General features: G+C 58.6%; 1 protein-coding gene across 1 annotated transcript in view; it reads right to left on the bottom strand.

Moving 5' to 3' along the window:
* Positions 1–6,991: 6,991 nt before the first annotated feature.
* The window catches only part of FOXO6 (forkhead box O6), a 21,254-nt gene continuing 1,148 nt past the window's right edge, over positions 6,992–27,097 (bottom strand). The window contains exon 2 of the mRNA XM_067725720.1: positions 6,992–9,188. Coding sequence (XP_067581821.1) covers positions 7,923–9,188 — 1,266 coding nt within the window. The 3' untranslated portion in view covers positions 6,992–7,922. The remainder of the gene's footprint in view (positions 9,189–27,097) is intronic.

The raw sequence follows: 27,097 nt of genomic DNA, 5'->3' as shown, positions 1-27,097 counted from the left end.
CCAGGGCTCAGGGACTGTCCACATCTCCAGCTACGCTCAGAAGTGCCAATCCTCCTAAGAGAACCCCCCATGTCCCCAAGGATACCTCCTACTGGGAACCAGGTCTCCTGCAGCCTGGCAGAGGTCTATCTGCCAGGGAGAGCCTCTGCCTCACCCGCCCACCCGTGCGCTAGGGACAGAAGGGGGACTTTATGTGCAATCTGCCTGACTCTCCAGAAAGCACTTAGGTTTACGATGTGCATGAGATTGATCGCCAGTTGGCGCAGCTCCCGCTCGCTCAGTGCCAGCCCAGCGCTGGCAGGAGGCTGCCCTCCCACCCCCCCTCTCAAGGAGCATCAAAGCCGCCTGCCAAGGCCCCTCGTGAGGGTCCTTCTGCACTAACAAGTGCCGAGTGGAGGGGGGAGCTCTGCCCAAAGGCCTTTCCACGGCACATATACCCCCGCCCCATGGTAGTTAAATAGCTCCGGGTTTTATGCCAATTCCTGCCTCTTCTGCTTCCCCTCTAACGAGCTGATGCTTTCAAAGGCCCCACTAATTGGTGTTTGCACCTCACACACCACGATACTTCGGTAGTCACTTAGGACGTGGGTCCATCCGTCACACCCACGGTACAGAAGGTTGCTCACCTCACTGCATCAGGGTGCCCAGCCTATGTGCTTTTGCTCCTGTGTGCACATGGGGGCGTGCCCGTGTGCCTTGTTTCACACGTGAAGGACGTGTCTGCACAGGCACACTTATGTGCACATGTGTGTATAAATGCTCCTTTGGAATATCTCTTGTGTATCTACATGTTTGTATGTCAGTGCACATGCACAGGCAAACACTATCATCTGTGCACATGGAAGTATGCGCTTGTGTGTGTGCGCAGTTCCCTGGGTGGGTGTGTTTGCATGCATATGTGATACAGCTTGTGTGTGTTTAGGCATGCACTTATGTGCTTTGCGTGTGTGTGTGTGTGGACATCTGCTTACAGGCAGGCATGTTCATGCGAATTTTTGCAAGTCAACTAATAAGGTATATGTTCATGCCCAAGTGCATCTGTAGTTGTGTGGGCTTGTATGCCTAAGCACAGGGAAGGGTAGACATGTGCATTTGTGTCCATAGAGGTGGGATGCAGGGATGAGGGAATCTCTCGTTGGGGTATCTACGTGGCATGCATGTACTTGGGCATTTGTATATGACATGTGGAGAAAAAGTGTAACACAGGAGTCAAGGGCTCACAGGCTTTGGGTCTGAGGCCTGGCTCTGCCATTTTCTAGCTGTGTGACTTTGGGATGATCAAAGAACCTCTCTGATCACCAGTTTGCTCATCTGTACAATGGAGATAATAAAATCATCTATCTCATATTGTTGTTATGAGGATCAAATGAGATAATACACACAGAGGGCTAGTCCGATCTTCCCTGCCTGCTGGGAACACCCACAGTGTGTAGAGACCGCCCCCCACCAGCCTTGTCTGGCCTCAACACGGAGCTGGCTGCCCAGGAGAGACCCTGCAGGCACCTGGGGAGAGAAATGGCCAGGCAGGCCCAGACAACACAGTAACAGCTACAACCTCTGAGATCTTTGTCATAACCAAAGTGAGTTCACACTTTTATTACCTACCTTTGACAGGTGGGAAACTGAGGTGCAGGAGTAGGTAGGAGTTGGTGGCAGAGCAGGGACTTGCTGTCAGAAGACACAGCCTACAGCAGGGCTGTGGGAAGCCAAGACGTCCCTCATTTCCAAGGGAGAGGGGGCGGCTTCAAGAGGGCGGAGTAATGCACACCTTCGTGAACCCCATGCACCGATACACAAACCCGGAGCAAAGGGGTTTCCTTACCTGTCCCAGCCTGGGGAGCCTGCCTCAGGGGAGCTTCCCTGTTGGGGACTCAGGCTGAGTACGGCAACCCCCAAGGTGCCCAGCCCTGTGCCTTCTGTAAACACAGCTCTAGTGGATCCACACCATTTACTCACCAAGACACTGAGGCCCAGAGAGGGGAAGGAGTTTGCTCAAGCCCGTAGGACAGAAAAGAACTAGAGCAGAAGCCCCCAGGAGGCAGGCCACGATTCTCACGCCTTGCTCTCCTCATTCACCATGCAGCCTCCACTGGCACTGACCAGGCTGGTGAATCATGGGTTGGGGCAGAGACCTCCCCACGGGCAGGTCACAGGGCCTTCCAACCCATCTGGCGGTCAGCCCAAGAGTCCACCGTGTCCCCATTTGGGGGAACATGGCCTCGAGACCTGGGCTCCTGCAACCACTATGTGTTATCTTTTTTTCCCTCATATTTTGCAGGGTGATTTTTTATGTTACTTTTTAAATTTAACAAACATGAAAACTTAAAAAACAATCACAACCAGTAGCAGTAGCAGCACTGCACCCTTGCCAGTTGACGTTGCCACTGTCATTAACACCGCCATCCCCCAGAGTCATCACCACCTCCAGCATCAGTCTGACTGTGCCCCCCCCCCCCACCAATTCCCACCCCTTAGGCTGTCGCTACCCCCAGCCCTTCATTAATGACTCGGAATTGGTCTTCTGCCACCCTTTGCATTTCATTTCTCCTCCCACTCCCAGGCTCATTCCAGGATCATTTGACCTGAAGCCCTCCCCAGATCTGCATCCCTCCCTGCTCCCCTGAGCCCCTGGCCTCGCCTGTCCTGCAGAAACTGCGGGCTGGGCTTTGGCCCTGAAGTCCTCACTGGGGGCTGGCAGCCAACAAGGGAGCCAGGAGGGGCAGGAGTGCCGAGCGCCCCCTTCCCCAGGGCTGGTGCCCCACCCATCCAGCCGGCGGCCTGTCTGCCTTCCTGAGCTCATTAACTGCAGGTCACCATTCAGCAGGAAAGACAAGGCGTGGGTTCTGCGGGCGTTCATTAGCCGTGAGAGGAACAGTGTGTGTGAAATTAGCAGTCACCTGAGGACCTCGATAATTTCATAATTAGGAGGCCTAATGGCTCCAGCTCTGGAAGCCAAATGACTTAACCCCTTGCCTGCTGGGCGCCTAACCCCCAGCCCAAGCCTGCAGTCCCCTCCCTGTGACCCAGGCATGTTCATTTCTGCCACCCCCATGCCCAGCACGAGGGTTGGCACAGAGGGAGTGTGAAAGCAAAGTTTATGGGGAAAATGAATGAATGAACAAAAGGGTATCTGAATGGGGAAAGAACTTCAGCCCCCGCTGCCGATGATCGGGGAGGAATGACTCTCCATCTGCAGGAGGAGGTGTGTGGCTATGTGCGTGCCTGTGTGTGTGTGCGCGCGTGCGTGCATGTGCACACGTGCAGGCATAAGGGCACACAGACGTGTGGATCTGTGCTGTCTGCTTCTAAGAACCTTGTGTGTGTGTGTACACTCACATCTATGATATTCATTCTGCTGCCTCCTGTACTCTGTGGGCGCTCTGTGATGGGGACCCACGTGCCTTCCTTGAAGCCAGACTCCCCTGGTACCATCTAAATAATGGCGACCCCATAATTTCTACAGGGGGCATTTGGTGGGAAAGCAGGCCTAGGGAGTTGCCCTGAACCTGCATTTGCATAGCAAGTACACTATTTTAATTTAGACTGAATGTTCCATTTGGGAGTCTGGTGTTAATAAGGATGGGGGGGCACTAAAGTCACACCCTGTAGTATGTGGAGCTGATCCTGACAGCCTCCGAAGACCCCCAGCCTCTCTCAGCCTGCTCCCCTTCCTCCCAACCTTGCCCTGGTCCTGAAGAGGTGGAGGCTGAGGTGGAAGATGGGGTGCACGGGGTTCCGGGTTGGACCAGGCCCTCCCCAATCTGGGCACAACTGATTCTGAGGCTCTGGTGACCCTGCCTCCCTCCCCGAATTGTTGAGCAGTGGTTGGGGAAGAGGTGAATGTGGTGAGAGGGGAGGGGAATGAAGAAAGGGAGAAGAGGAGATGTGAGAAGAACAGGAAAGGGATGGAGAACAGGAGGGGAATGGGGTAGAAAGGCAAGTTGCAGAAAGGATGGTGAGAGAGAAGAAAAGAGGAGAGAGAAGATGGGAGGGGAGGGGCGAGGAGGAGAGGCAAGGAGTCTGAGAGCATTATCAGCACTTAAAAAGCGAGCAGCTCGGTTCTTCTTTGGCACAAATAATGGCTTTTTATGAATAAATCATGTGTCAGACGCCTCCCAGGGAGTGGGCATGGAGGGGGGCGCGTCTGCTGGGCTCCAAGTCTGGCAGGGAAGGGCCAGTTGCGGACCCCCAGCTGCAGGGGTATTGCCCCCTTTCTCCTGATGGGTCCCAGCAGGACAGAGCTGTCTCTGGAATTACCACTGGCCTGAGCCAGGCGGAGCTCAGCCATTACTCTGAGGTGGTCCCGCTGCTCCCTGCGCAAGAGTCTGGCCCATCCCAGGGTTGGGAGTGTTCCTCTGTTCCTCTCCCCTCCCCTCCCCTCTCGCAGCAGATCTGCCCAGAAGATGCTCCTGGCAGGGGGACACCAGCTCTAGTCCACCCGGAGAGAGGGATGTGCCAAGACAGGCAGACACACCCAGAGAGGGAGGCACGCAGCGACGCAGCGCGCACAGCTCACACAGGAACGGTCTCCACAGCCCCGGGCACACATGTGGGCACACTGGGAGCTGCAAACACTGTCATTCCCACAACACACAGACACACACACACACACACACACACACACACACACAAATGTTCAGGCGTGCACACACTCAGACAAGGAGACCCCAACCATCACTCAGCCTGCCCCCTCCCAGCATGTGCGCACGCGCGCACGCACACGCACGGGCCCACACGGACAGATGCGTATGGGGCTTCATGGACACACACAGACCTGCACACGCACAACAGCAGCCCAGCCTCCATCAGCCTAGGGTGGGGGCAGCTTTGCAGCCCAGATGGAGCCCAGACCCAGCTGGGCTGTCCCTGAGTCTGGTTGTGGGGTGGGGCTGAGGCATCACTCCCAAGGGAGAGCTCATCCCTGTGCTCACCACCTGGCGAGGACACCTACCACACCCCGCAGGGAGGTCTCGCCACCCTCCGCCAACTGAGCCCAGAACCAGTACAGGTCCTGCTGGCTCTGATCTCCTTTGTTCCTCTGCTCACAGCCACCTCCCCAGAGGTGGGCAGCCTGGCATTGGAGGTACACATTCGAGCAGGAACCCCAGCTCTGCCCCTCGCCAGGAGAGTGACCTCAGAGAATAATTCCAATTTTATTTGCTCCTCAAAACAAATCTGAGACTGGTGCTACTGCCCCATCGTTCAGACCAAGAAAGTGAGGCTCTAAGAAGAGTGTTGGGCACTCCTTTCTAGGACCAGGCCCTTTTCACAAATCCTAGGAGCCCACGGTGTCCTGGTCTTCCTCCCCTCCCTACACTGCTTCTACTCAGCCAGTGCATTTCCCTTCCTGTGCCAAGGTGCTCTAAGGTGTTCCTCTGAGCAGACCTGGCTCGCCTGCTCGTCCCACTCTGCACCACCCGCCAAGCCACTCCCAACACCTCCATGACAACCTCCGTACTCTTACTTCTCTGACCTCCCTCTCCAGCTCAGACACCTTCCTGGGCTTCTGAGCCCATTATCCAGCTGGACATCTCTGGGCCACCATGTTGCCCAATGCCAGGGGATGCCATTCACACAGTACATATGCTCCCAAACATCCGTCCCAAATCTCAAGGGGTCCCATGAGGCATAACTCAAAGTGAGCTTGTCTGAGGCTGAGCGCACCGTCTTCCCCAGGGCTCCTCCTGCCTTGAAGTTCCCCATCTCAGTGAATGGCCTTGTCTGCCCAAGTGCCCAACGAGAATCAGGCATCGTTTGATCCTCATTCCCCGTATCCAATTCACAACCAAGTCTCAGTGACTCTACAGCCAAAATATATGTGAACTCATCCTTCCCCCTCCAGCCTCACTTCCCTCCCCCGTCCCTCCTGGTTTGAGTCACCATCAGCATCTCTGGCTTGGCCACTGACCCTCTCCCATTGTTGCCCCTTCTGGCCCACCTGCCTCCCCATCATTGTTCATCTTTCCACCTCTGAGCTTTGGCCATGCTAAATTGCTTTTTGTTCTGGAATCCAAATGATCTCTTGACTCTGGATCTCTGATCATGCCATTCCCTCTGTCTGAATCCCTTCCCTTCCCAATGCCAACTCATCCTTCAAGGCTCAGCTGAGACAGCACCCCCTCCAGGCCCCTTCCCTGACTCCTCAAGCCCGGGATGGGTGCAGCTGTTGCATTCATTCCCACAACAGCCCCCTGCTTCCTCCATTCTTTACATCTCTGATCTAAAATCGCCCATTTACTCATCTCTGTCCCCCTCGAGCCTCAAAATTCCTTGAGAGCAGAGGTTGTGCCTCTGTTGCTCTCCATGGTAGCCCCAGTGCTTGGTATAAGACCTGGCACATAGCAGGTGCTCACTAAATTTTCCATGGATGAATGAATGATTGCAGGACCTGTGCTGCCACTTTACATATGTTTTCTCATTTACTGCTCACAAGAAACCCATGCAATAGGTGTACTAGCCTGTGGTCTAGACCAGGAAAGCAAGGTGGAGGCTGAAAACTTGCCCAAGGTCACACAGCTGGAAAAAGCAGGGAATAAATTCAAACAGAAGTTTGTGTGCCTTCAAAGGCCTCCTTTCCACCATCGCTGCCTGCCTTCCTAAGCCATTTTCCCTCTCTGACCGTTTTCTCATCTGTACAACGGGAACAAAAATTATACCTAATACAGGACCTGGCATGAACACGTTCTCAGTTAATATCTGTGCCTTCTCTCCCAACTGTGAAGCTTATTCAGGACAGAATATCCCCAGGCCAGAAACTTCCTGCATGCACATGTTCACAGAAACAGGTGCAGAGCTCCACACAGGCACATCTCCAGCATCCAAAACTCAGTAGGCGCTTAACCAGTGTGTTGAGCAGACAGACATCAGTGAATGCTGACACAGACTCAGACACAAAGCCACAATGGGCTCGGGCACGGGGACCCCCGCCTCCATGATCCCTACCAATTATCCTCTTCCTCCGCAGCTCCCCCTACTAGCCCAAGGCGCGAGAAATATTTAAAACAATTTTATTCATGAAAATATGCTGTACAATGCACTCTACACGGCCTCGACACGGCACACACGCACACGCACACGCTGACGGCACGGCCACGGTACACTGCCTACGATATGCGCCGGGGACGCCGCGCCCACAGACCGCCCCGACCGGACACTTATAAATATGGGAGAGAGGAGCCAGGACTGGCACGGAGAAAGGGGTGTCGGGTTGGGGGGCTGGATCCGGAGCTGAGGCCCACTGGGGAGGCTGAGACCAGTACTGGGGTATGGGGACGGGCGGAAAGGGAGAGGGACTTCCACCTGGGAGGGGAGAAACTGAGGCGGGCAAGGATGGGTGGGCGGGGCTGAACTGTGGGGCTGGAGGTCGGAGAGTGGTTTAGGGCCGGAGGACAGCTCAAGGTGAACAGCCAATAGGTAGGTGTGAGTGTGTTTCCGGGAGGGGTTCCTGGCTTGGGGTGGGTGAGGCTAAAACCAGTGGGAACGTGTCAATTGGGAATCAGATTCGACTTTGGGGTGGGCGATTCGTCACGCGGGGGCCCCGCAAAGGAAACTGAAGATTCGGAGACGCCCCCCCACCCCGCCCCGCCCCGCCTCCCGGTTGGCTTCCCAGACTAGCACGGCCCACCTCATTCCTCCCTACTCCCACCCAGCCCGGAATCCAACCTCCACTCCCAGGCTTCCCGCCCTTGGGAGTAGGGGGAGCGGGTCTCAGGAGTCTGGGCAAGAATGGCAGGGTGCCCCAGCCCCTCCCTACCACTTCCCTCAGCGGTCAGCTTCCGAGGGATGTCTCTAGCTGGAATGGGGCTGCCTCCTGGATCCCCTCCGTGGAGCGGGAATGGGAGTGGGGACCCGGGGATCAGGATGGGAAGACAGAGGCCCCTGGGGGGGGCGGGGCAGGGCACCGAGGGCGCGGGAGGCGGCCCTCAGCCCGGCACCCAGCTCTGGTTGGGGGGCGGGGCCCCAGCCAGGCCGGGCGGCGGCGGTGGCAGGGCCGAGTCGAAGTTGAAGTCCATTTCGTCGCTGTCCATGAAGTCGTTGAGGATGATGGACTCGACGTCGCACTCGAGGCTCCCGCTGAACATGTCGAGGTCCAGGTCGGCCGGGAAGCGGTCGGGCGCGGCACCCAGCGGCCCTGCGGCGGCGGCCGCGTACGGCCCCGGCAGCGCGTCCAGCAGGAGACCGCCGGGGGGGCCCCCGAAGACGGCCGCGTGGCCCGGCGGCGCCACTCCCGCCGCGCCCGCCTCGCCGGGCAGCGTCATAAGGCTGATGGGGTGGGCTAAGGCACTGCGCGAGGGCGCCGGCGGCGCGTACGGGGCCACCCCCTTGCCCGGGTAGGCGGTGGCCGCGCCCGCCAGTGCCAGCTCCCCGGGCGCGCCCAGCACCGGGCCGGCCCTGGGCGCGGGTGGCGGTGGCGGCAGCAGCGCGGGCAGCGCCCCCGGGCGGTAGGGCGCGGCGGCCGGCGCAAAGCTGGCCTGCTTGTTCTCCTGGATGGTCTGCATGGGCAGGCGGCGCAGCGCGCCCAGCGCCGGCGGCCCGAAGCCCCCGCCCCCGCCGTAGGCACCGCCCTTGCAGCCGCCGAAGTAGGCGGGCGTCCCGGCGCGGGCCCGCGGCCCGTAGGCATCCTGCGAGCCGTCCAGCAGCGCCTCGGGCAGCCCCGCCCCGCCGCCGCCGTGCAGGCCCAGCGGGCCCCCGAGCTCGGCCAGGCGGGTCAGCTCCCCCGGGCAGCGCGCACCCAGCGCGGGCGACAACGCGCTCGCCGGGCTCGGGTACATGAGCGGCGACGACGGTGCCAGGGCCTCCAGGGCCTCGTCGTCCTCCAGTTCGGCCGCTTCCCCGAGCAGGGGTCTCCCGCCGCCGCGGAAGTCGGCCCACGCCTCGTAGTCGTCGCTGGCGTGCGAGGCCGGGCTCGTGGCCCACTTGGCCGCGGCAGGCACGGGTCCCGGGGCTGGCGCGCCCTGGGGACTGTCGTCGGGGCTTCGCTCCGGTGCCTGCAGCTGCTTCTTCTTGCTGGCCTTGCCCTTAATGCGCAGGAACTTGGCCCCGTTGTCCATGGACACGGCTCTGCGCCGCGGGGTCTTGCCCGTCTTTCCGCCCTCAGGGTTCAGCATCCACCAGGAGCTCTTGCCTGTGCCCTCGTTCTGCACGCGGATGAACCGGGTGTGCAGAGACAGGTTGTGCCGGATGGAGTTCTGTGGCCAGAGACAAGGATAGGGGTGGGGGAGTGGGAAGTGAGGGGGTAATTGATGGGAAGAGGAGTGGGAGAAAATAGAGAAGTGAGAGTATAAGAGAACGGGAGAGGAGCCAAAAGGCGGAGGGGGAGGAAATAGGGAAGATGAAAGGGTAAAGGGAAGAAGGGGGAACAGGTGTAAGTACCAGGTCGGACAAACTCAGACTATCCATCCTCTACCCCAGACCCGCCCCATCCTTCCCGCTCCCCTGCCCCACACAGGCACTGTCTGTAGTGTGAGGCCAGAGCTTTGGGTCTAGCCTTTCCAGGGAGGCAACTGCTAAGGGACCTGCAGCGGGGGAGCAAAGACACCCCCCCCCCAACTCAGCCAAGCCCCGCCCGGGGCTAGCCAGGCTGCCAGGGCCCCCTAGCAGATTATGTAAGGGCTCATGCCGCTGCGGCTCATTTGTCCGCTCCCCACCACCCTGCCAGCCTGGCATGGCGCCAGGAGCCCGAAAACCCAGGGCTCCAGAAATCAATCTCGCGGTGACTGATTAAGCCCTGTTTAGAACTAATTGCTCTTTCGTGTGTGGGGAGAATAAATTACCTGCTTTAATTTCGTGTCTTTAAAATGCAACTGCAGGTAGAGAAGACTGTTAACCCTTTGCTGGGAGGGCCTGACCAGGGAAAGCAGAATAGGCTGGGTGTCCCCAAGGTGGGTAGAGGCCCAGACTTTCCCCCAACTTCTCTGAGCTTCTGTGAACTCCACAGAGGCCTTGGATCCCAGCAAGCCCCTCAAAGCACATCCACTGGCCATGAAGACCCCAGACCCCGCCTCTGCTCACTGCCCACCTTCAGGTCAGCCCAGGTCCCCTCTGGGCTGCAGCCCTCCCTCCCCTCCCCTCCCCTCCCCACCCACCTGATGCAGAGTAGCTCTGCCCTCAAAGCCCCTTCCTGGTGGAACCTTCACAAAATCTCCACAAAGCACGTGGCATCAGGCCCATTTACAGACAAGAAGACCGAGGCTCAGAGAGGTGAAGTGGCTTGCCCAAGGCCACAGAGCCCTTCGGCTGCCCCTGGTCCTTCCCTGGGCTTCACCTTAGGCACACCTACACGTATCCTCTTCTAAATTTCTGTTGGGCCCCATATCACTGCCTGCGTTTGCCAGGCCTGTCCTGGGGACAGAGGAAGGCTGGGGAGTCCACAGCTCCACTGACCTGGCTCCCACAAGAACCTGGAGGAGTAGATCTTCTGCAGGGCCTACCATGCCCCACCTCTGAGGCCTCCCTGCTGGTGGCCTGGACCTCCTGGCTCAGGTACTGCTGTGGAAACAGCAGGGGTTTGGGTATCTGCAGGGCTGGGCAGGATGCCTGGCTCTTTTCAGCCACCTAGCTATGTGACCATGGCTATTGACTCAATCTCTAGGAGTCCATGCCTCAGTGAGCTCCTCTGAAAAAAATGGGCGACATCCAGTAACCACCTCAGAAGGCTGTTAGATCATCACCTGAGATAACATGTGTGGGTGTTTGGTGAACACACCAGGTGCCCATAAACGCTGGTTAAATCCCTCACTCTGGCCAGAAGACCTCACTTCTTAGCTCACTCCACAGACCCGCTCTGTCTCTACAATCCTCAGTATCAGGCCCTGAGTGTAACTGCGCTGGGCACGAACAACTCTGGGGAGCTGGCATTACCCCATCTCATGTACCAGGGCATGGAGGCCAGAGGCGTGATGTAACTTGCCCTCGGTCCCACAGGCGGCAATGCCAGGTGCCACTCCAGATCTGCCCAGCGCACGGACCTGCTCTCATCCGCCCAGCTCCAGAACCTCTGACCCGCGAGGGCTCTCCCTCCTGTCTCCTTCCCGCCTGTCTCCAGAAGGAGGGGTCCTCCCTGCTGCCCAGGGCACCCTCCCACCCCTCATCCCCAGTTCCAGGTACTCACCTGACTCTTCAGGGCCCCAGGCTCCCTATCTCTAGCACTTTCTGGTCTTGGGAGATAACAGCTAGGGCTTCAAGGCCCATCCCAGCATAGTCCTGCCTGGCTTCTCCTGGGGCCCTGAGAGGAGGGGAGCTGGACCCCCAGGGAGTGGTGCTCCCTGGAGTAGAAAGCCCCTCTCCTGCTCCCGCCCCTGCACCTGGCTCCCCAGCCCCTTCCCAACACCTGTGTTGGTTGGGGGGGGCCTCAGAGGCCTCAGTTCTCCTCCCCTGGGGGATTATCTGCCTTACCAGAGGCTCCAGCTCCCAGCTTCTCCAGCTGGAGGTCAGTCAGGCTACACCTCTTTATCAGTGTCACCACGTGCCAGCCCGGTTCTGAGTGCTTGGGGGTGGGGGGAGGAGGAAGGACACCGCCAAGTACAGGCACCTCCCGAGTACCTGCCAGGTCAGCCCTGAGTACTGGAAGTACTGATAGAATACATTCTATCAGTCTCCACACAACGCAGGGATTGTGAGCCCTAGTCAAGATGAGGCGAGTGAGGCTCAGAGAGGTTAAGTAAGTTGAAAAGATCACACAGTTTAAGTGGCAGAGCCAGGCACTGATTTCAGGTTAGTCTCGTTCTGAGTCTAAAGGACCTCACGTTCCACCATGGCAGAGAGAACAAGTCAGAGAACTTCCAAAGAATCTTAGGAAACCAGTCCTCCATTTCTTCTGAAAATTTCCATGATGTAACCAACCCTAGAAGCTGGCAGTATGGGAAGCTGGGGGCATGTTACAAGGTCAAAATTCCTACAAGTCTTGTGCTTCCTTTGTAGAATTCAAAGGAATCTCGCACTGTACTCCGTAATACTTCCAAATTTTCTGAATATCAATAAAAATGTTTTAGATTACCACCAAGAACACATGTTCCAGGCCTATGAAGGTCTGCATCCTTCCCCGCTCTGTTCCCTGCCCAGCCAGGTACCCCTGAGCCCCAGCCCAAAACCACAGCTGGTCGGACCCAGAGAGAAAAAAGGACTTGCCCCAGTTCACCCAGGGATTCGAGCCCAGGCCTCATGACCCCCAGCTAGGTGGCCCTCCTTCCCCGGCAAGCCTGACCTGGGGCCAGTCCCTCCTCCTCTCTGGGCCTGTTTCCCTCCCCATAAATTGATGAGATGGGCCACTGGATTCTAGGCACCTTTTCAGTCTGACAATAAAAAGTTCTTGGAATCATTCAGTCCAGAGGTTTTCAAACTTTTGTTTTTTTTTAAAGTAGTGGAACCTTTTTAGTGAATGGAATCTAATGCAAAACGTGAGTGTTCAACACTCAAGCCATCGGAGGTGGGGCAGGGGTACCTGGAGCCCTGCCTGCTCGGCACCCTCCCTTGGCGCTCTCACTGAAAACGAGGCCCTTGCGGAGGGATTCTGCAGGCCAGATGGATGGGGCAGTTGAGGCCTAGAAAGGTGCCGTGCCTTGCCCAGGGTTACCCAATGAGGTGGCCCAGAGCCGGGCGAGGACCTAGGCCTTGGTCTGCTGAGCCAGGCTCTTCGCCAGGTGTGCACCAGGGCTGTGCCCCAGGAGGCAAGGCCAGGCCCTGCAGCCCATTCTGGCTACTCAGGTCCCAGCCACCTGGTACCCATCAGAGCTCCCAGCCAAGATCCAGTGGCAAGCGCCGATCACATCTCGCCCACAAGGCCTCCTGGGAGACCAGAGGCCACGGAGGAGGTGAGGGAGACGCCTCTACCAGGCAGCAGTAACCAGGGCTCCCTCTCAGAGTCACCTAGCAACCCGCCACCACAGCTACGGCCCCGGCATGCCCCGGTTCCCCTGGTGCGCAAGCTGGGCCAGGCTTCTGGGGCCTCACACCTCCCACACCTCCATGCAGGCCTGGGGCAGGTTCCCAGGGGAGATGGGACCTCCCTGACTCAGTGCCTCAGAGACCATCAAGGGACAGAGGGAAGGGACAGTAGGTTACATCCCATGCCCATCCTACTCTCCCTCAGAACCTGGGCGAGAGGCCAGCCCCCTGGGGCCTCAGGCACCAGGGAGAAGAGGCTGGTACGGGACAAAGAGCACGGGATTCCAGTCTTGGCTTCAACACCCACAAACAATGGAGCAAAAGATGCTTTGAACCTCCATTTCCTCAAACAGCTACCTGCTTGCACCCTGTTTCCCTCCAGGCAGCAGCTGGAGGGATCCTATAAATAACATGGACCACAACCAGTCCTGCCCAGAACGCTCTGATGCCCCCATCTCACTCCGAGTAAAGAACAAAGGCCTTGCCGTAGCCCACAAGCCCTTCCATGACCTCCCAGGCTCCTGCCCTGACCCTGTCCTGCTGCCAGGAACCTGCCGGGCACCATCCCACCTTGGGGCCTCGGTCGCAGGGGCAACACTGTTCACCCAGATACTCACATCCATCTCTCATCTCCTTCAAGTCTCTGTTCAGATGTCACCTATGTGAGAAGCCCCATCCCACCCACTTTTTTAACAAGTGCTTCTCTGCCTTGCCATTTCTCGGCCCCCTTAGCCTGCTCTGAATTTTTCTAAAGCAATTAGCGCTTTCTAAAGTACCATATAATTTCTTTATATTGTGTTTATTATTTATTGTCTGGTTTCCCTTATATTAGAAAATAAGTTCCATGAGGGATTTTTGTCCCCCCTTTTTTTCTTGTAACCGGACCCCATGTGTTTGGTATACGCTAGGCATTTCATAAATTTTTGCTGAATGAAGGAGAGACAGAAAAGGGGGGGAACATTGTATGGCAGGGAGAATTAATGAGACTGTCAGAGTGGCTGGCACACGATAGGGGCTTCTCCAAACTGGGCTGAGAGAGGGGAATACGGGACGGAATGGGAGGCAAGCATGGGGCGGAGAAAGGCAGGAGCGGTCAGAGCCACAGAAGGAACTGCAGAGAGGAGGGGCTTCTGTGCAAGGGGAAGAAAGGCTCCCAGGGTGAACAAGGCGGCTGCCCACCCCAAGCCCCACCTGCTCGCTCCTTCTCCCCAGATAGACTTGGGGAACCCAAGGCTTGCTGTGGCCAAGCTCTCTCACAGCCTGGACCACGTGGGCCAGAAGACGCTGCAGTAGCCCCTGTGGGAACAGAATAACCTCGCCCTTGCTGACGGTGCCTCCCTCGTGGACAGGGTCTGAGCCATTTGGTAGCGGCAGCTCATCTATCCAAGAGGACACCCTCATCTATTCCCAGGACACCCTTCGCCCACGAGCGGTAATGCATTCATCTGACAGCACAACCCCATTTATCCAGCACACCAGTCCCATTTATCCAGCAAGTACAACCTCATTCGCTAACAGCACTCCGTTCACCTGACGGGCCCCCTCATTTATCCAGCAGGACACCCTCATTTATCCTCCAAGTCAGAGGCTCTCCTTCCTCCTGTGGTGTGGCTGTGTTCCCTGATGGTGCAACCCGACTGATCCAGCGGGACATCATCTCTTCTACAAGTACACTTCATCCCGATAGTATAACCTCATTTATCTCATAATGCAGCCTCACCTTGCCTCCAAGTACCACCTCATTCCCTGACAGTACACCCCGTTTATCTTCCAGCACAACCTCATTTCTCCTCCCAGCATAGTTTCATTCCCTGATAGCTCAAGCTCATCCAATCTTACTTCTCCAGCCAGAGCCCACCAGATCTCAGGGCTGAAGAGTAGGGGCAAAGAGGGGGAGTTTGGAGAGAGAAGAAGGGCCCCACCATTTGCTGTCCCCTGCCTAAAGAGGGCTGCATGGCACGATGACTATATCCAATCTCCCCAGGCCCTAAAGGGCCCACGGACTTTGAGTTCTAGGTTGCTCGGCCCAGCCAGCCCTCGACCATTGCCCCACCTCCCATTTGGTCCCCTCGAGAGCTAAAGAGGGCCCACGGGATGGATCTCCTTCAGCTCTCCAACAGGGGAAAAAAACCCACCTGATTCGATTTGTAGCATTTGCTGATTTCTGTGGCATGGATACTCCCATCGTAGCCAATTTTAAGCTGGCAGCATGATGTCACTGAGTGCAGAACTGGGAAGAAGTGTGCACGATGAGCTCTCACGCGCCAGTGCAAGCCAGCTCTCGCACACCACTGGCCCGTGCTCAAATACCGAGGCAGGAGAAGGGCACCACCTACGATGTGCCAGACCTAAGCTCGATTCTCTAGATACGTTTCTTCTTTGAATCCTAACAGCCATGCAAACCGTGAGTAGGTGATGCTATTTTACAAAGTGGGGTGGGGGGGAGAACTGAGGCTCAGGTGGGTTAAATGACTCCTGAGGCCATGAAGCTGCGAAGTGATGGAGCCAGGTCTGGGTCTCGGGGCTGTTGGATTCCAGAGCTAAGGCTCTTCCTACCCACACAGCCAATGGGGCGGGGAACACTGCCCTGCTGCCCACCTCAGAGGCCATCCCTGCCCTGGTTCTCAAGCCCAATCTTCCTGGCTTTCATCAGAGACAGGAGACTCAAGTCTTGTGCTCCCCACCCACAAGCCCCGTGCTACCTCCTGGCCTCTGGCACCAAGGGGATTCCAGGACCCTCCCAGTTCAGTCCTGGGTCTTGCGTCCAAAACCAGGTATGGATTCCTCTCCAGGCTCTATCGCTGTCCAAGGTTCAGCCCGGCCCCTGCCTCAGGAAGCTGACCCCAGCTGTCCGGTGGGGGTGGTGATCCAGCTCCACCCTCTAGTGCCTTCCTGAGCAGAGATCACCTCTGGGGGGCATGAGTGCTCTGATCCCCTCCATGACTCCCATTTCCTTTCTCCCCGCTTCCTTCCCCCCTTTCCTGCATAAAGAAGGGTTAAGGGCTAGAGTTGGAATCCCAACTTCATCCATGTGACCTTGGGCCTCCCCCGTAAAAGAGGGTAACTATTGCAACGTCCGTGGGGGAGGGAGCGTGGCTGGGAACTGGATGAGATCCCACATGTCAAGAGTCTTCCTGACTCCCTGTCTCAGCCCCAGGCACAGCTCTCGTACAACACCCCACCCCCTCTGGCCCAGGAACACACCTGACTCAGAGAGAGCCACAGACTCTGGGGGAGGGTGGCCAGCGCCGGGGGCGGGGGGGAGGGTCACTGGCTCTGCTGCCTGGAGTACTCAGTCCAGACAGGATTCCTGGCAGAAGGGGTGGCCTGGATGACCTCAGGGCCCTGAGGCCCCATGCAAACCCTTGGTACTAGGGTGTGTAGTGAAGGAAGGGTAGAAGGGCAGGTGGGGGCATCAGAGCCACAGGTGTTGACAGGTGAATGGGCTTGGGGTCAGCAGTGGAACAGAAGTGAGCAGCCAGGGGCCAGGAGGAACCAAATGTCCAAAGCAAGGCGTGAGGTCAAGGGACGGGCCCTGGCGTCCCCCACCCCTGCCCCCGCAGAGACAACAGAACCCACACACCCAGCCTGGGCAGTACACAAATCAGCAGCAGAAGTCCCAGCTCACCCCTACTCAAAAGCCCATGGCTCCTCGTGCCGCCAGCGCTTACGTCCAACTCCAGACTGACACTCAAGGGCCCTCTGGTGCTCTCCAGCTTCATTACCTCCATTCCCTTAAACCCATCTGGGACTCCAGCCACCCTGGATGTCTCACACCTCCATGCCTTCACACACTCTGTTCCCTGTGCCCTTCCCTCGCTCTCTGCTCAAGTGGTTCCTGCCGCTCCATCAGGGCTAGCTGTGCAGCATTTCCTAGCCCGCTCTGCAAGCCCCAAAGATAGCTGCTCCTCCCTTCAGTGCCACTGCAAAAATCCACCTGCACGCTGGAGTAGAACTCTAGGTGAGGCTGCCTCCCCACCTGAACTCTGTGGGGCAGTCCTTGGCTCACAGCAAGTCCACACATAGGTCGGAACTCTCAGCAGCCATGAACCACTCAGGCCGGGCAACTCTGTGTCGTTTCTGTTCAACAAGACCTCAGGCCGGAGCTCCAGGCCTTGCCTCCTCCCTCCCGGTTTCCCCTCCGGTTCCTGCTGCCTCTGCCTCCTCCCTACTTCTCCCCTGGCTTCTCAGGAGACTTCAGCAAAGTGAGAAAGGAAAGAAGCTACCATTTGCTGAGCACTCGGTGTGCTGTGCTGGCGCTCAACAATTAAAATCTTACTGAGTATCTGTAACAAACCTCTGAGCTGGTTCATTATCCTGACTTTACAGATGAGAAACTGAGGCTTCAAGAGACAACTGACCTGCCCAGGTGGGTAAGTGTTGAGGCAGGAATTCACACCCAGGGCCCTTGCTCTTCCTCCTACCCTGAGAGGCCTGTAGGGAGGAGCCTAGGCCAGACAGAAGCTTCCCTGGGGAGGGGGTGCCAGGTGCTGTCCACACTGGCTCAGCAACCTCTCCACAGACTCTTCCTTCCCTCTTCCAGGACTAAAGGGGATCCGTAAATGCCAGGCCATTCAGGCCTCTCCCAGCCTCTCCTCCCTCCCTCCGCCGGCAGCACATCCAACACCCCTGCCCCCGGCCCTGGGAGCAGCTGCGGTGACCTCACCCAGTCCTGCCCCGGGCCTGGCTCTGGGGAGGGCTCAGCAGCTGTGCCCCAGCCCTACAGGCTGGCTCCTGGGGGGGGAAGAGGGGGGGAAGAGTGGGCATGGTGCCAAGAGGACCATCTGCTCTCCCAGGGGCATGGCCACCCGCATAGACACTGCCCTCGTCCCCAGGGGCCGCCCTTGGCCCTCTGTCCCCATGCCGAGGGGCTCCAGGAGCTCGGGGCAGCCCACCCAGACCGGGGCATCAGCCCTCATCTGCCATCTGTCTTCTACTGGAGCCCGAGAGGCCCTTGCAGGGCATGTTGGAGCACGAATGTCCGCTGAAAAATGAACAAGTGCTCAGGGTAAGCTCCGGGGGCAGAGGCCAGAGGCCAGGCCTGGGTGTGCTGAGCACTGCCTGCTCCAGCACCAGCCCTGCCGAGCCAGGAGCAGGTGACCCCCTAGGGGCTTGGGGCGGGGGGCGGGCCTCCATCCACTCACATCTGCTCGGCTGGCAGGTGCCTCTGGCTGAGGGCAAGCCCCTTCCCCCACGGCCCCAGCTCAGGTTACAAAAGAAGGCAAGGCCAGCTGAGGACAGGGGGAGGGGACTGGAGGGGTGGAGGAGGCATCACAACTTCCCGGAGTGTTGGGGGAGGTGAACTCGGATCCCGAGATGAGACTGAGGGCCAGAGAGGGAAGGACCATGCCCAAGGTCGCAAAGCCCGCCAGTGGGCAAAGAGGAGCCGGCGCCCAGGGGCAGGCAGCCCCGGATTCGAGGGTGACCTTGAGTAAATCACTGGCCTCGCCTGTAAAAATACAGTGCCTAAAACCTGCCTGCTTGCTTCCCAAGGCCATGGGGAAGGCTCTGTAGGCAGAGCAGTGGTTGGACCTAAGGGCAGGATGAAGCTTGGACGTCCTGATCTTCTGACACTCCAGGGACAGAACGGGAGGGACTAGAAGAAGAAATCCTACCCCCGACCCCAAACACATACACAAGTCAGTGTCTCTCAGGGATCAGGGCCCAGGACCCCTACCCTACACAGCACATGTGGAGGTATCTCCTTTCCTTTCCCAGAGCAATGAATACCAATAATGGTATTTGCTAAGATTTCACTGGGGACTTTACATGTAACTCTCCTTACATGCAATTCTCACCACAAATCTTGGACATAAGTCTTATTATTATCCCACTTTGCAGAGGGGGAAACTGAAGCTAGGTTGCCCAAGGCCACACAGAGGGTAAGTGGCAGAACTAGGACTGCTCCTCCCTGCTTGCCTCCAGACGCCTACCCACACCACTCTGTCTTACCTCTGAGATCCTCAAGGCACCAAAGGGTGCTGCTTGGAATCTTGGGGCCTCCACCCTCTCTCAGGCTCACCTTCTCCCCTGGACCCCAGTATTGGGCCCACATTGGGCACCTGAGCCAGTCTCTCCCCCCACCCCCACCCTCCATACCATCCTTTCTGCCCATGGCATTCCTCATCCCCCACAGCTTGGAGTGATAGCTCCTTGGTGTGGCATTCAAGGCCATTCGCCATCCAGCCCCTGCTTGCTTCCCCAGCCTCAAGTCCTGCTGGGCTCCGGTTAACACAGCCAGACCCTGTGGGGCTCCTGAAGAGTCCTGAGGGTTTGACTCCTTTGCCTGGTTCTTCCCCCTCACCTCCAAATTCCCGTAGCTCATTATCTGGCCCTCCATCATGACCCTGGGTAGTTTTTATCCTCGTCTTATCTCCCCAGCTGGACCTGCAGGCATTTCGAGGGCAGGGAGCCAGTCCGGTTCCTCTGAGCAGTGCTGCACACTGGGTGCCCAGTGGGTGTAGGCCTGGATTAAAGTGAGTAGAGGAAGCGGCCATCAGCCCTGGGGCCTGCAGATGGAGGGGGGCGGACAATGTCAGCTCCCTCCCTCTGGGAGCTCTGGATTTGAGAAAGGGTACCAGGGTTCCCAGAGCCACCCCCGAGGCTGGAAGCCCCAGGGCCAAACTCTAAGGGAAATCAGAGAGACAGTGCTAGGGCTGGGGGGCAGGGGGGTAGCGGCCAGCCTGGACTGGCCTGGCCAGAGCACTCAGTTAGGGAGGAGTAGCCCAGGGGAGTTTCATTTCTGTCCCTTCCAGTGGGATACTGTGAGAGCCACTTTGTTTCTCTCAGCCTCACTTTCCTCATCTGCAAACCGGGGATAGTAGCAGTACCAGCTTCACGGTTTGCGGTGAAAATTAAATGGAAGCACACCTGTCATGGCATGTGGTTGTTCCACCCTGAGCTGGAAGAGTTCTGTGTGGCTGAGGCAAGGGTCAGAAGACCGCTGGGGTGGGTGATGTGGCCGTACAGGTTGACTGGGGCCAGGTAGCCAAGGCCTGGAGTGGCACGCTACAGCCCCAGGACTGGATCCTGTAAGACCAGCACCGCGCTGTACACATGGTCTCGCCTCCCCCATCAGACAGGGTTCTAGCAGAGAGCAGGGGCTGCGACTTTCCACTTCCTTGTGGGCCAGCGCCAGAGAGGCCTGCTGAGTACACGACGTTTCCCCTCCCTCCGGCAGCCAAAGGCTCTCAGTGGCACAGCACATCAGACACGGAGGGCAGGCGAATGTATTGTGGTGTTTCAGTCCCTTGGAGCTGACTGCATGGGGCTCAATTCCCTGGAGGACCCAGAAAAAGAGTGAGGAGGAGAGATGTGGGCTCAATCTGGGCAGCCTGTTTAGAGAAGAAGGTGGTCCACCCTGGGAGCAGAAGATGGGAGGGGGACTTCCCTGGAGGTCCAGTGGTTAAGAGTCCATGCTTCCACTGCAGGGGTTGCGGGTTCAGTCCCTGGTCGGGGAACTAAGACTCCACAAGCAGAAGCAGAGGAAGCTACCATCTAAGGCATCGGTTCAGAATCCGACCCGTCATCAGACAGACCTGTTAAAATATAGATTCCAAAGCCCACCCACTGAGAGTCTGATACAGAGGGACTGAGACAGGGGCTGCAGATTGCACTACCTAAAAGCTTCTAGGTAACTCTGCCAACAACTAAGGATTTAAGGCAGATTCTCAGAAAGACACACTGGCTTTCAGAATCACCTGGGAGGTAGGATTTTGTTCAAACTACCCAAGCACCCGCCTAGTTTCTGAGGGGTGTCCCCAGCGTTCAATCCATGAGAGTCGATAGCAGCCTTGGTGAGCATGTAACAATGGCAGTGGTTTGGGTTGAGAACTCCAGTGTCAGGTATAAAGATGGCAGTGTGCGGGCTGCCTGGGATCAGAGGCAGCAGGGAAAGTGGGAGGGAGGGCAGGGCCTGGACAAGGCCGGCAGAGGGCCCAGGGGTCCAAACAGAGCAGTTTGGGCTTGGTTGGCTCCCAGGGGAACTGAGGAGCCCTGGAGGGCTCTGGAGCGAGCATGAGTGAGCCCTGGGGCAGGAGGGCTGGCTGGGGTGTGGGCTGATGCTACACTGGCATTGGAAGATGGCGGAACATGGAGGAAACTGGTCTGCACCTAAATCTAGGCTCAGCCTCGTCTCAGCTATGCTACCCTGACCAAGTGACTTCATCTTTCTGAGCCTCCATTTCCTCAACTGCAAAATGGGGCTATTAACACATACCTGGCAGGAGGCAGGGAGGGTGAAATGAGAGGATTTATGTGAAGTGCCCAACTGACTGCCTAGCATCCAGGCGTTAATCCTCTGAATTCTGGTTCCCCTTCCCAAAAGAGGCATCCCCCTTAGAGACCAGAAAGGCTTCTCTGCAAAGAGGGAGGCCCGGGGGGGGGGGGGGGAGGGTGTGGGAGGCCCCTCCCCCACACGCCACCTGGCCCCCCTCCCACCTCCACATATGGGTTGGGGGGTGGGGAGAGGCAGCAGACAGCCAAACCCTCCCAAACAGGAGTTGGTTTCCATGGTAACCAGGATGCCAGGAGGAAGGGGGGCGCTCCAGATCCAGCTGTCCCCCTGAGCGCCCTACCAGGGCCCCAGAGCCTCTGCTAATGCCCACCTAACACCCTGCACCCCCCATCTGCCTGCTCTGGTAGCCAGCTGGGACTGCCAGGAGCACTCCCTTCACTGTGCCCTGAGTTTGTCTGCCACCTGGGTACTGCCAGGGGCAGGGTAGGCAGCCCCAAGCAGGAGTTCCCAGTTTGAGTCCATCCACACCTGTACTCACGTGCTTCCACCCATGATAAGTCCCATTAGGTACTCTGTGCTCTCGGTCCCAACTAACCCCTCATGGCTCCTAGAACCAGAGGGTTCGTCAGTCACAGCCCCGAAAGGGCCACAGATTGAGTGAGTTAAGGCCCTTTGGACACAGATGAGAGCACTGTGGACCAGAAGGGGAGAGAGCTTTGCTCCAGCTCACACACGCTAGATCAGGGTCCCCTACAGGTGCTCTGCCCACCACTCACCAACTCCCGACTCCACAGCTCCAACAGACCCCAAAGGGCTGAACTAGGACACCCTGAGCGATGCTCCAGAGAGATGGGTCATGGCCAGGGAGAAGGAAGGAAGGCCTAACAACTTGAAGGTCTTGTCTAGCAACAGAATGGGCAGTCCCAGAGCTTGCGGGCTCCAGGTCCCTGGGAGTGTGTGAGAAAGGGATTGACCTGGGAAGGAGGCTTGGAAGCGGGTGATGGGCTCCACCTCTCTTGGAGATCCAAAGTCAGACTCAGGTGTGGAAGGAGTGGGCACCAATGTGTACCTGTTTCTCAGGTACCCACTCCCAAGCTGGGAGGCAGGCCACAGGCTGCAAATAGGAAAGGGGTGCTGAGGAGTCAGCCACAAGTTAAGGGGGACAGTGAGGTGAGGAGGGGGCTCCCCCTGCTATAGCTCACATCCACACACGCGGCCCGCGACCACACCCTCACCCTTCACAAGACATAGAGAGACGGGCTTCCATAGCCCCCAGGACCCCACGGAGTGGCCACCAGCAGCTGCCACTCAAAGATGGGAGAAGGTGGGCTGCAAGAAACAAGCCTGCACCCTTCCCAAATCCCTCCTCTCCAGTCCCAATGGCACAGGAGGAAATGCTTGAGTTTGGGGGACAGGACGGGGTTCAGTTCCCAGGTCTGCCACTTCTTAGGGATGTGACCCTAAGACAAGTCACTTCACCACCTGGGAAACCGGGATGCTAACACCCACCTGGAAGGATGGAGGACAGGATTTGAGGGGATGTGGGCTTGGCTGGTGGGCGCCTGCTGTCCGGCGCTCTGAGCCCTTCCCCCTCTCTGGCAGAGCCCCTCCACTCCACTCAGTCCTGAGCTGGGTCCTCAGGGCGTGCAGAGAGGGGAGCCCCAAACCGCAGAAAGTGGGGGCTGGGGGGCGCTGAACTTTCGAACCCGCACACACCTCCCCCCCCAAGCGCCGTTCATTACCTTAACAGGAGTTAAAAATAACCGTCTCATCTCTTTAAATTAGTCTGTCTGCAATTACCGCCTGGCACGGCGCTGCCCGCCATCGTCCCGCTGGAGCGGCGCCAGGTGGCAGGCGGGGGCCCTCACCCTGTCTGTCGGTCTGTCTGTCTGCCTCCAGGTCCCCCCCTTCTCCCCGCAGAGGCGCAGCCACCCCAGGGGCCTCCCGGCGGCCCTGCCTCCCAAGCTCCCCAAGTTTCTGGGGAGGGGGCCGCCGGGCGGGCCACGCGGCGGGCAGAGTGTGGGGCCTTCGGGGAGCAGAGGACTGGGGGGGAGGGGCGCAGTGGCGAGGGAGGGGCGCCGGGAGGCCCGGGAAGCCGGAAGGGCCCGCCGCGCGCCAGCGCTCGTGGGTGGGTGTGAGCAGGTGGCCGTGGGAGTCTGCCGGGCGTGCCAGCAACTGTGCCAGGAGCGGCTGGCACGGGCTCGTGCCCAGGAGGCGGGCAGCTGCCAGCCCCCCGCTCGTGCAGCGCGGGGGGTGAGGACACCCCCCAACCCGGGCTCACACCGCCTCTTCCCGCACCTCCACCAGCCCTCGGGGCTGGGGATCCCCGGAGGACAAAGAAGAAGGAGGGAGCCCTGCTGGAACGGGCTGGGGGGAGGAGAGAAAGGGGAGCCCCTGCACGCACAACCACCGCTCAGTCGGGCTGTAGCAGGACCCTCCTCCCGGCCTCTCAGATCAGTGCCTCCCCTCTAGCCCCCACCCCACCTAGGACCTACTGGCCCGCCTGGGCCGGATTGGGGGGGACACCCCCCACCCGATCCCACCCCACAACAGCCAAGCTGCTCCAGGCACTGAGGGAGAAGGGAAATCCCCATCCACTGGGCTCCTCCCCCACCAGTCCCGTGGACAGGAATGGGAGGCACCCCGGCCTGGCCTGGGAGCTCCCAGGGGAGCTGGCAGCCTGGAAACACAAAAGCAGGCGGAATAACTCCAAGGGCGCTAAGTGGAAGGAGCACCAGGACCCAGAGCAGCCTGGAAGGCTTCCCGGAGGAGGCAGGTGGGGCTAGAGTGTCTGAGAGGAAGTAGGAGGCTCTACCTGGATGTGGGATATCCACACTTTTGGGACACTGGAGAGGGAGGGAGACTCCTGTCCAAGCCCTCGTCCCAGGCCTGGAGACCCTCTGCCCTGACGGCAACACTACCAGCCTCTCTGGTGGTGTTCCCAGCACCAAGCCCAGACTCTCTTCGGGCTTCAGCCTGTTGGGTGCCTTAGGCCTGCTGTTGATCTTGCCTCCTCCAATTCCTCTCTGCAACACCTCTGAACTATCTTCCCACATCACAGGTGGGACCACAGGGCAAAGGCCAAGCACAGGGCCCTCACTCGGCCTTTCCCACGCCACAGCCCTGCCATCCCACGCTCCTAGCCCTGCCCAGGAGCCCTCGGTTCCAGCCTGGCACACCCAACAGTCTCCCAAACCCAACATACGCAATTCCACCTCCTTGCCTTTGCGTATGCAGTCAATATCCCTTGGAAGACTTTCTCCCCAATTCTACCCCCCCCCCGACCCAGAGAAGACAGACCAGATCAAGTGCTCTCTGTGAGGGACCTACCCCACTCTCCCCACACTCCTACTCCCACCCCCACTCCCCGGCCCCCAGTCCTGCCTGCAAGACAGAGGGCTTGCGTGTGGAACTGGCTGAGCCCTGATGCATCCTGAAAGCAGGTGCAACGCCTTCCCCTTCGGTCCCCCCACTCCATCTAGCACAGGGTTCGGTACACTCCAGGGACTCAAGTGCAACACTTACGTGGGGGAGGGGAGGGAGGAAGGAACAATGGGGTCCCTGGCCCCAGCCCTGGCACCTGCGGTGTACCACAGGCTCCGCTAACCGGAGGGTGGCTGGCAGTTGGGAACAGCCCGCCACCAGGGCCCTGGAGGGACTGACTGGGAATGGGGGAACAGGCATTAGGAGGGACAGGAATGAGAGGGGAAGGAGGCTCCCTGGGGAGCTGGATGGGCGGTGGGGTAGAAGGAGGACAGCCACTGAGGAGATGAGATGGGAAAGGCCAGGGGCCTCTCTGAACAGCCCTCCTCCAGTGCCTTGGGGGTCTCTGCCAGGGCCTAGGTCAGGAGCCCAAGGCTGAGGCTCCCTCACCAATGCCCTAGCCCAGGACAAGCATTCCTGAGCCCAGGCGCAGGGAGAACCAGTGTGTCCCCAGCAGCGAGGTGCAGTGGAAACTGCATCCAATGGGCAGGCGGGAGGCCTGGGCCATCATCCAGGGCCTGCCGCTCACTGATGACCTGAGAAGAGTCCCATTCTCTTCCAGGGCCTCAGTCTCACAGTCTGAGAAATGAACTCATGGGACTAAATTATCTCCAAGTACCTTCCCAATCACAGTCTAGGATTTAGATCTGCCCCTGTTTGAAAGCTGTCAGTGTCCCCCTCCCACATCCAGTGCCAGCAGGACACTATTCCAGAGGCTCTGGGTCCCTGGAGGGAGACACATCTGGACTGGAATCCAGTTTTCCCATCTACTGACTGTGTGACCTTGGGCAGTTCACTCCTCCACTCCCTGCCTCAGTGCCCAGCCCTATAAGTAGTGACAGTAAAACCTACCTCAGGGAGTGCAGACAGCATTAAAGGAGACACCTGGCACAGATGCCTGAAGGTGCCTGGCACGGGGCTTGGCCCTGAGACCCTCAGTGAACTGCAGTTCTCTCCCAGCTTCAAGCCTCATGTTCCCTCTTGCCATCTTCCCCATCATCCCTCACCCATCAAGCCCAGCTGGAGCTCTGCCTCCTGCAGGAAGCCCTCCTGGCTTATTCTGGCCCATAGTACCCTCCCTGGCCTCAGCACCCTCTTCATTATCCACGTATTTCTTCACTCTTTTACCAGACATGCACTGGTAGTTCCCAGTGCCAGGCTCTATGCTCGGAGCCGTGGGCACAGAGATTGTTCTGACACTGCCACTGTCTTCCAAAGCGGGTGGGGAAGGGAAATGAGACAGGACACAAAAGACTAAGACCTATGACAGGGAGAGGGCCAGAGAAGAGGGAGTCCTGAGCTAGCTAAAAAGGGTTAGGGAAGGCTTCCTGGAAGAGGCATCTGAACTCTGTGCCCTTGAGGACAGGGACTATCTACAGGGAGAAGTGAAGGGTGGGACAGTACATGGGAGGGAGGTGGGAGCAAAGCACAAGGGCAGGACCCATTTAGGAGGAACAAGTGTTCCGGAGGGGGCTGAGCCCAAGGGGACCGGAGAGAGGATGGAGAAGGAGACTCATGTGGGCCCCTCCAGCCTGTGTCCCCACCCAGTAGTGGCCACAGACAGACAGAGAAGCTGCCAGCGTAAAGCCTGAGAGCCATGGGCTCCCAGGGCAGAGCACCGTGGCCCCTACAGTGCAGCCCCTGGGCATCTTGAGCTGTCCATGTCCGCAAGCCTCCCCTCCTCCCCCAGCACACCTCCTTCCTCTGACCCTGCCTATAGGCACCACCAGCCAGAGCCCCTTCCCTCCATTCAGGCATGCCTCCCTCATAGAGAACCCCCTCTCCCACAGGGAGTCTCAAAGCTCACAGGCCCTAGGCATGGCCCGACCCCCACCCCACCCCAGTCTGCTTTCCCCCAAAGGCATCGACTATCCCCACGCCCCAACAAGTTGGCCAGGGGAGGGTCTGGAGGGCACAATCCCGTCAAGACCCTGTCGTCGCCCAAGATGGCTCCCCCTTTCCATTGGTTGGTACTGAGGCCTCCCTGGGGTGCCCCTCCCCTCTCCCCCTCCCCCAAGTGCATCTGGGCTCAGAAAGCCAGGGAAGTGGAAGACAGCCTGGGGTGGTCATGGGCAGATCCCCAGGTCTCAGTACCTTGCCCTCACACCAGCAGGGATCGTCACCAGCCCACCACGCTGAGCCAAGCAAGGGGGGCAGCAGCTGCCCCATGGAGAACTCAGATCTCAGGTCACCTGACCAGTTCCCCACCCTAGGCTGGCTGGTGCCCTAGAGTGAACTCCTGGCACCACAGAAAGAACTGTGGGCCTAGGGTCGCATTCCTCACCCTGCGGCCAGCTCCAGGGAGGGCAGTGGGAAAGATTTGGGAGGAAAGCAGCCACTGGCCTCAAGTCATTATGTCAGCTCTTTAAGGAGGGTGCCCTGGTGGAGAGGGTAAAACAAGAGTAACACAAAGCAAACTCGTGGGGTTAAGAGGGGGGTCCCCAATGTACGAGGCCCGAGAATAGGTTCTTCTGCTATGCCCCCAAGGATGGGGTG

The sequence above is a fragment of the Pseudorca crassidens genome, chromosome 2 (assembly GCF_039906515.1).
Source record: "Pseudorca crassidens isolate mPseCra1 chromosome 2, mPseCra1.hap1, whole genome shotgun sequence".
In the NCBI taxonomy this organism is placed as follows: Eukaryota; Metazoa; Chordata; class Mammalia; order Artiodactyla; family Delphinidae; genus Pseudorca; species Pseudorca crassidens.
Note: the sequence above shows the minus strand (reverse complement) of the source record. Positions and strands in the feature narration are given on the sequence as shown.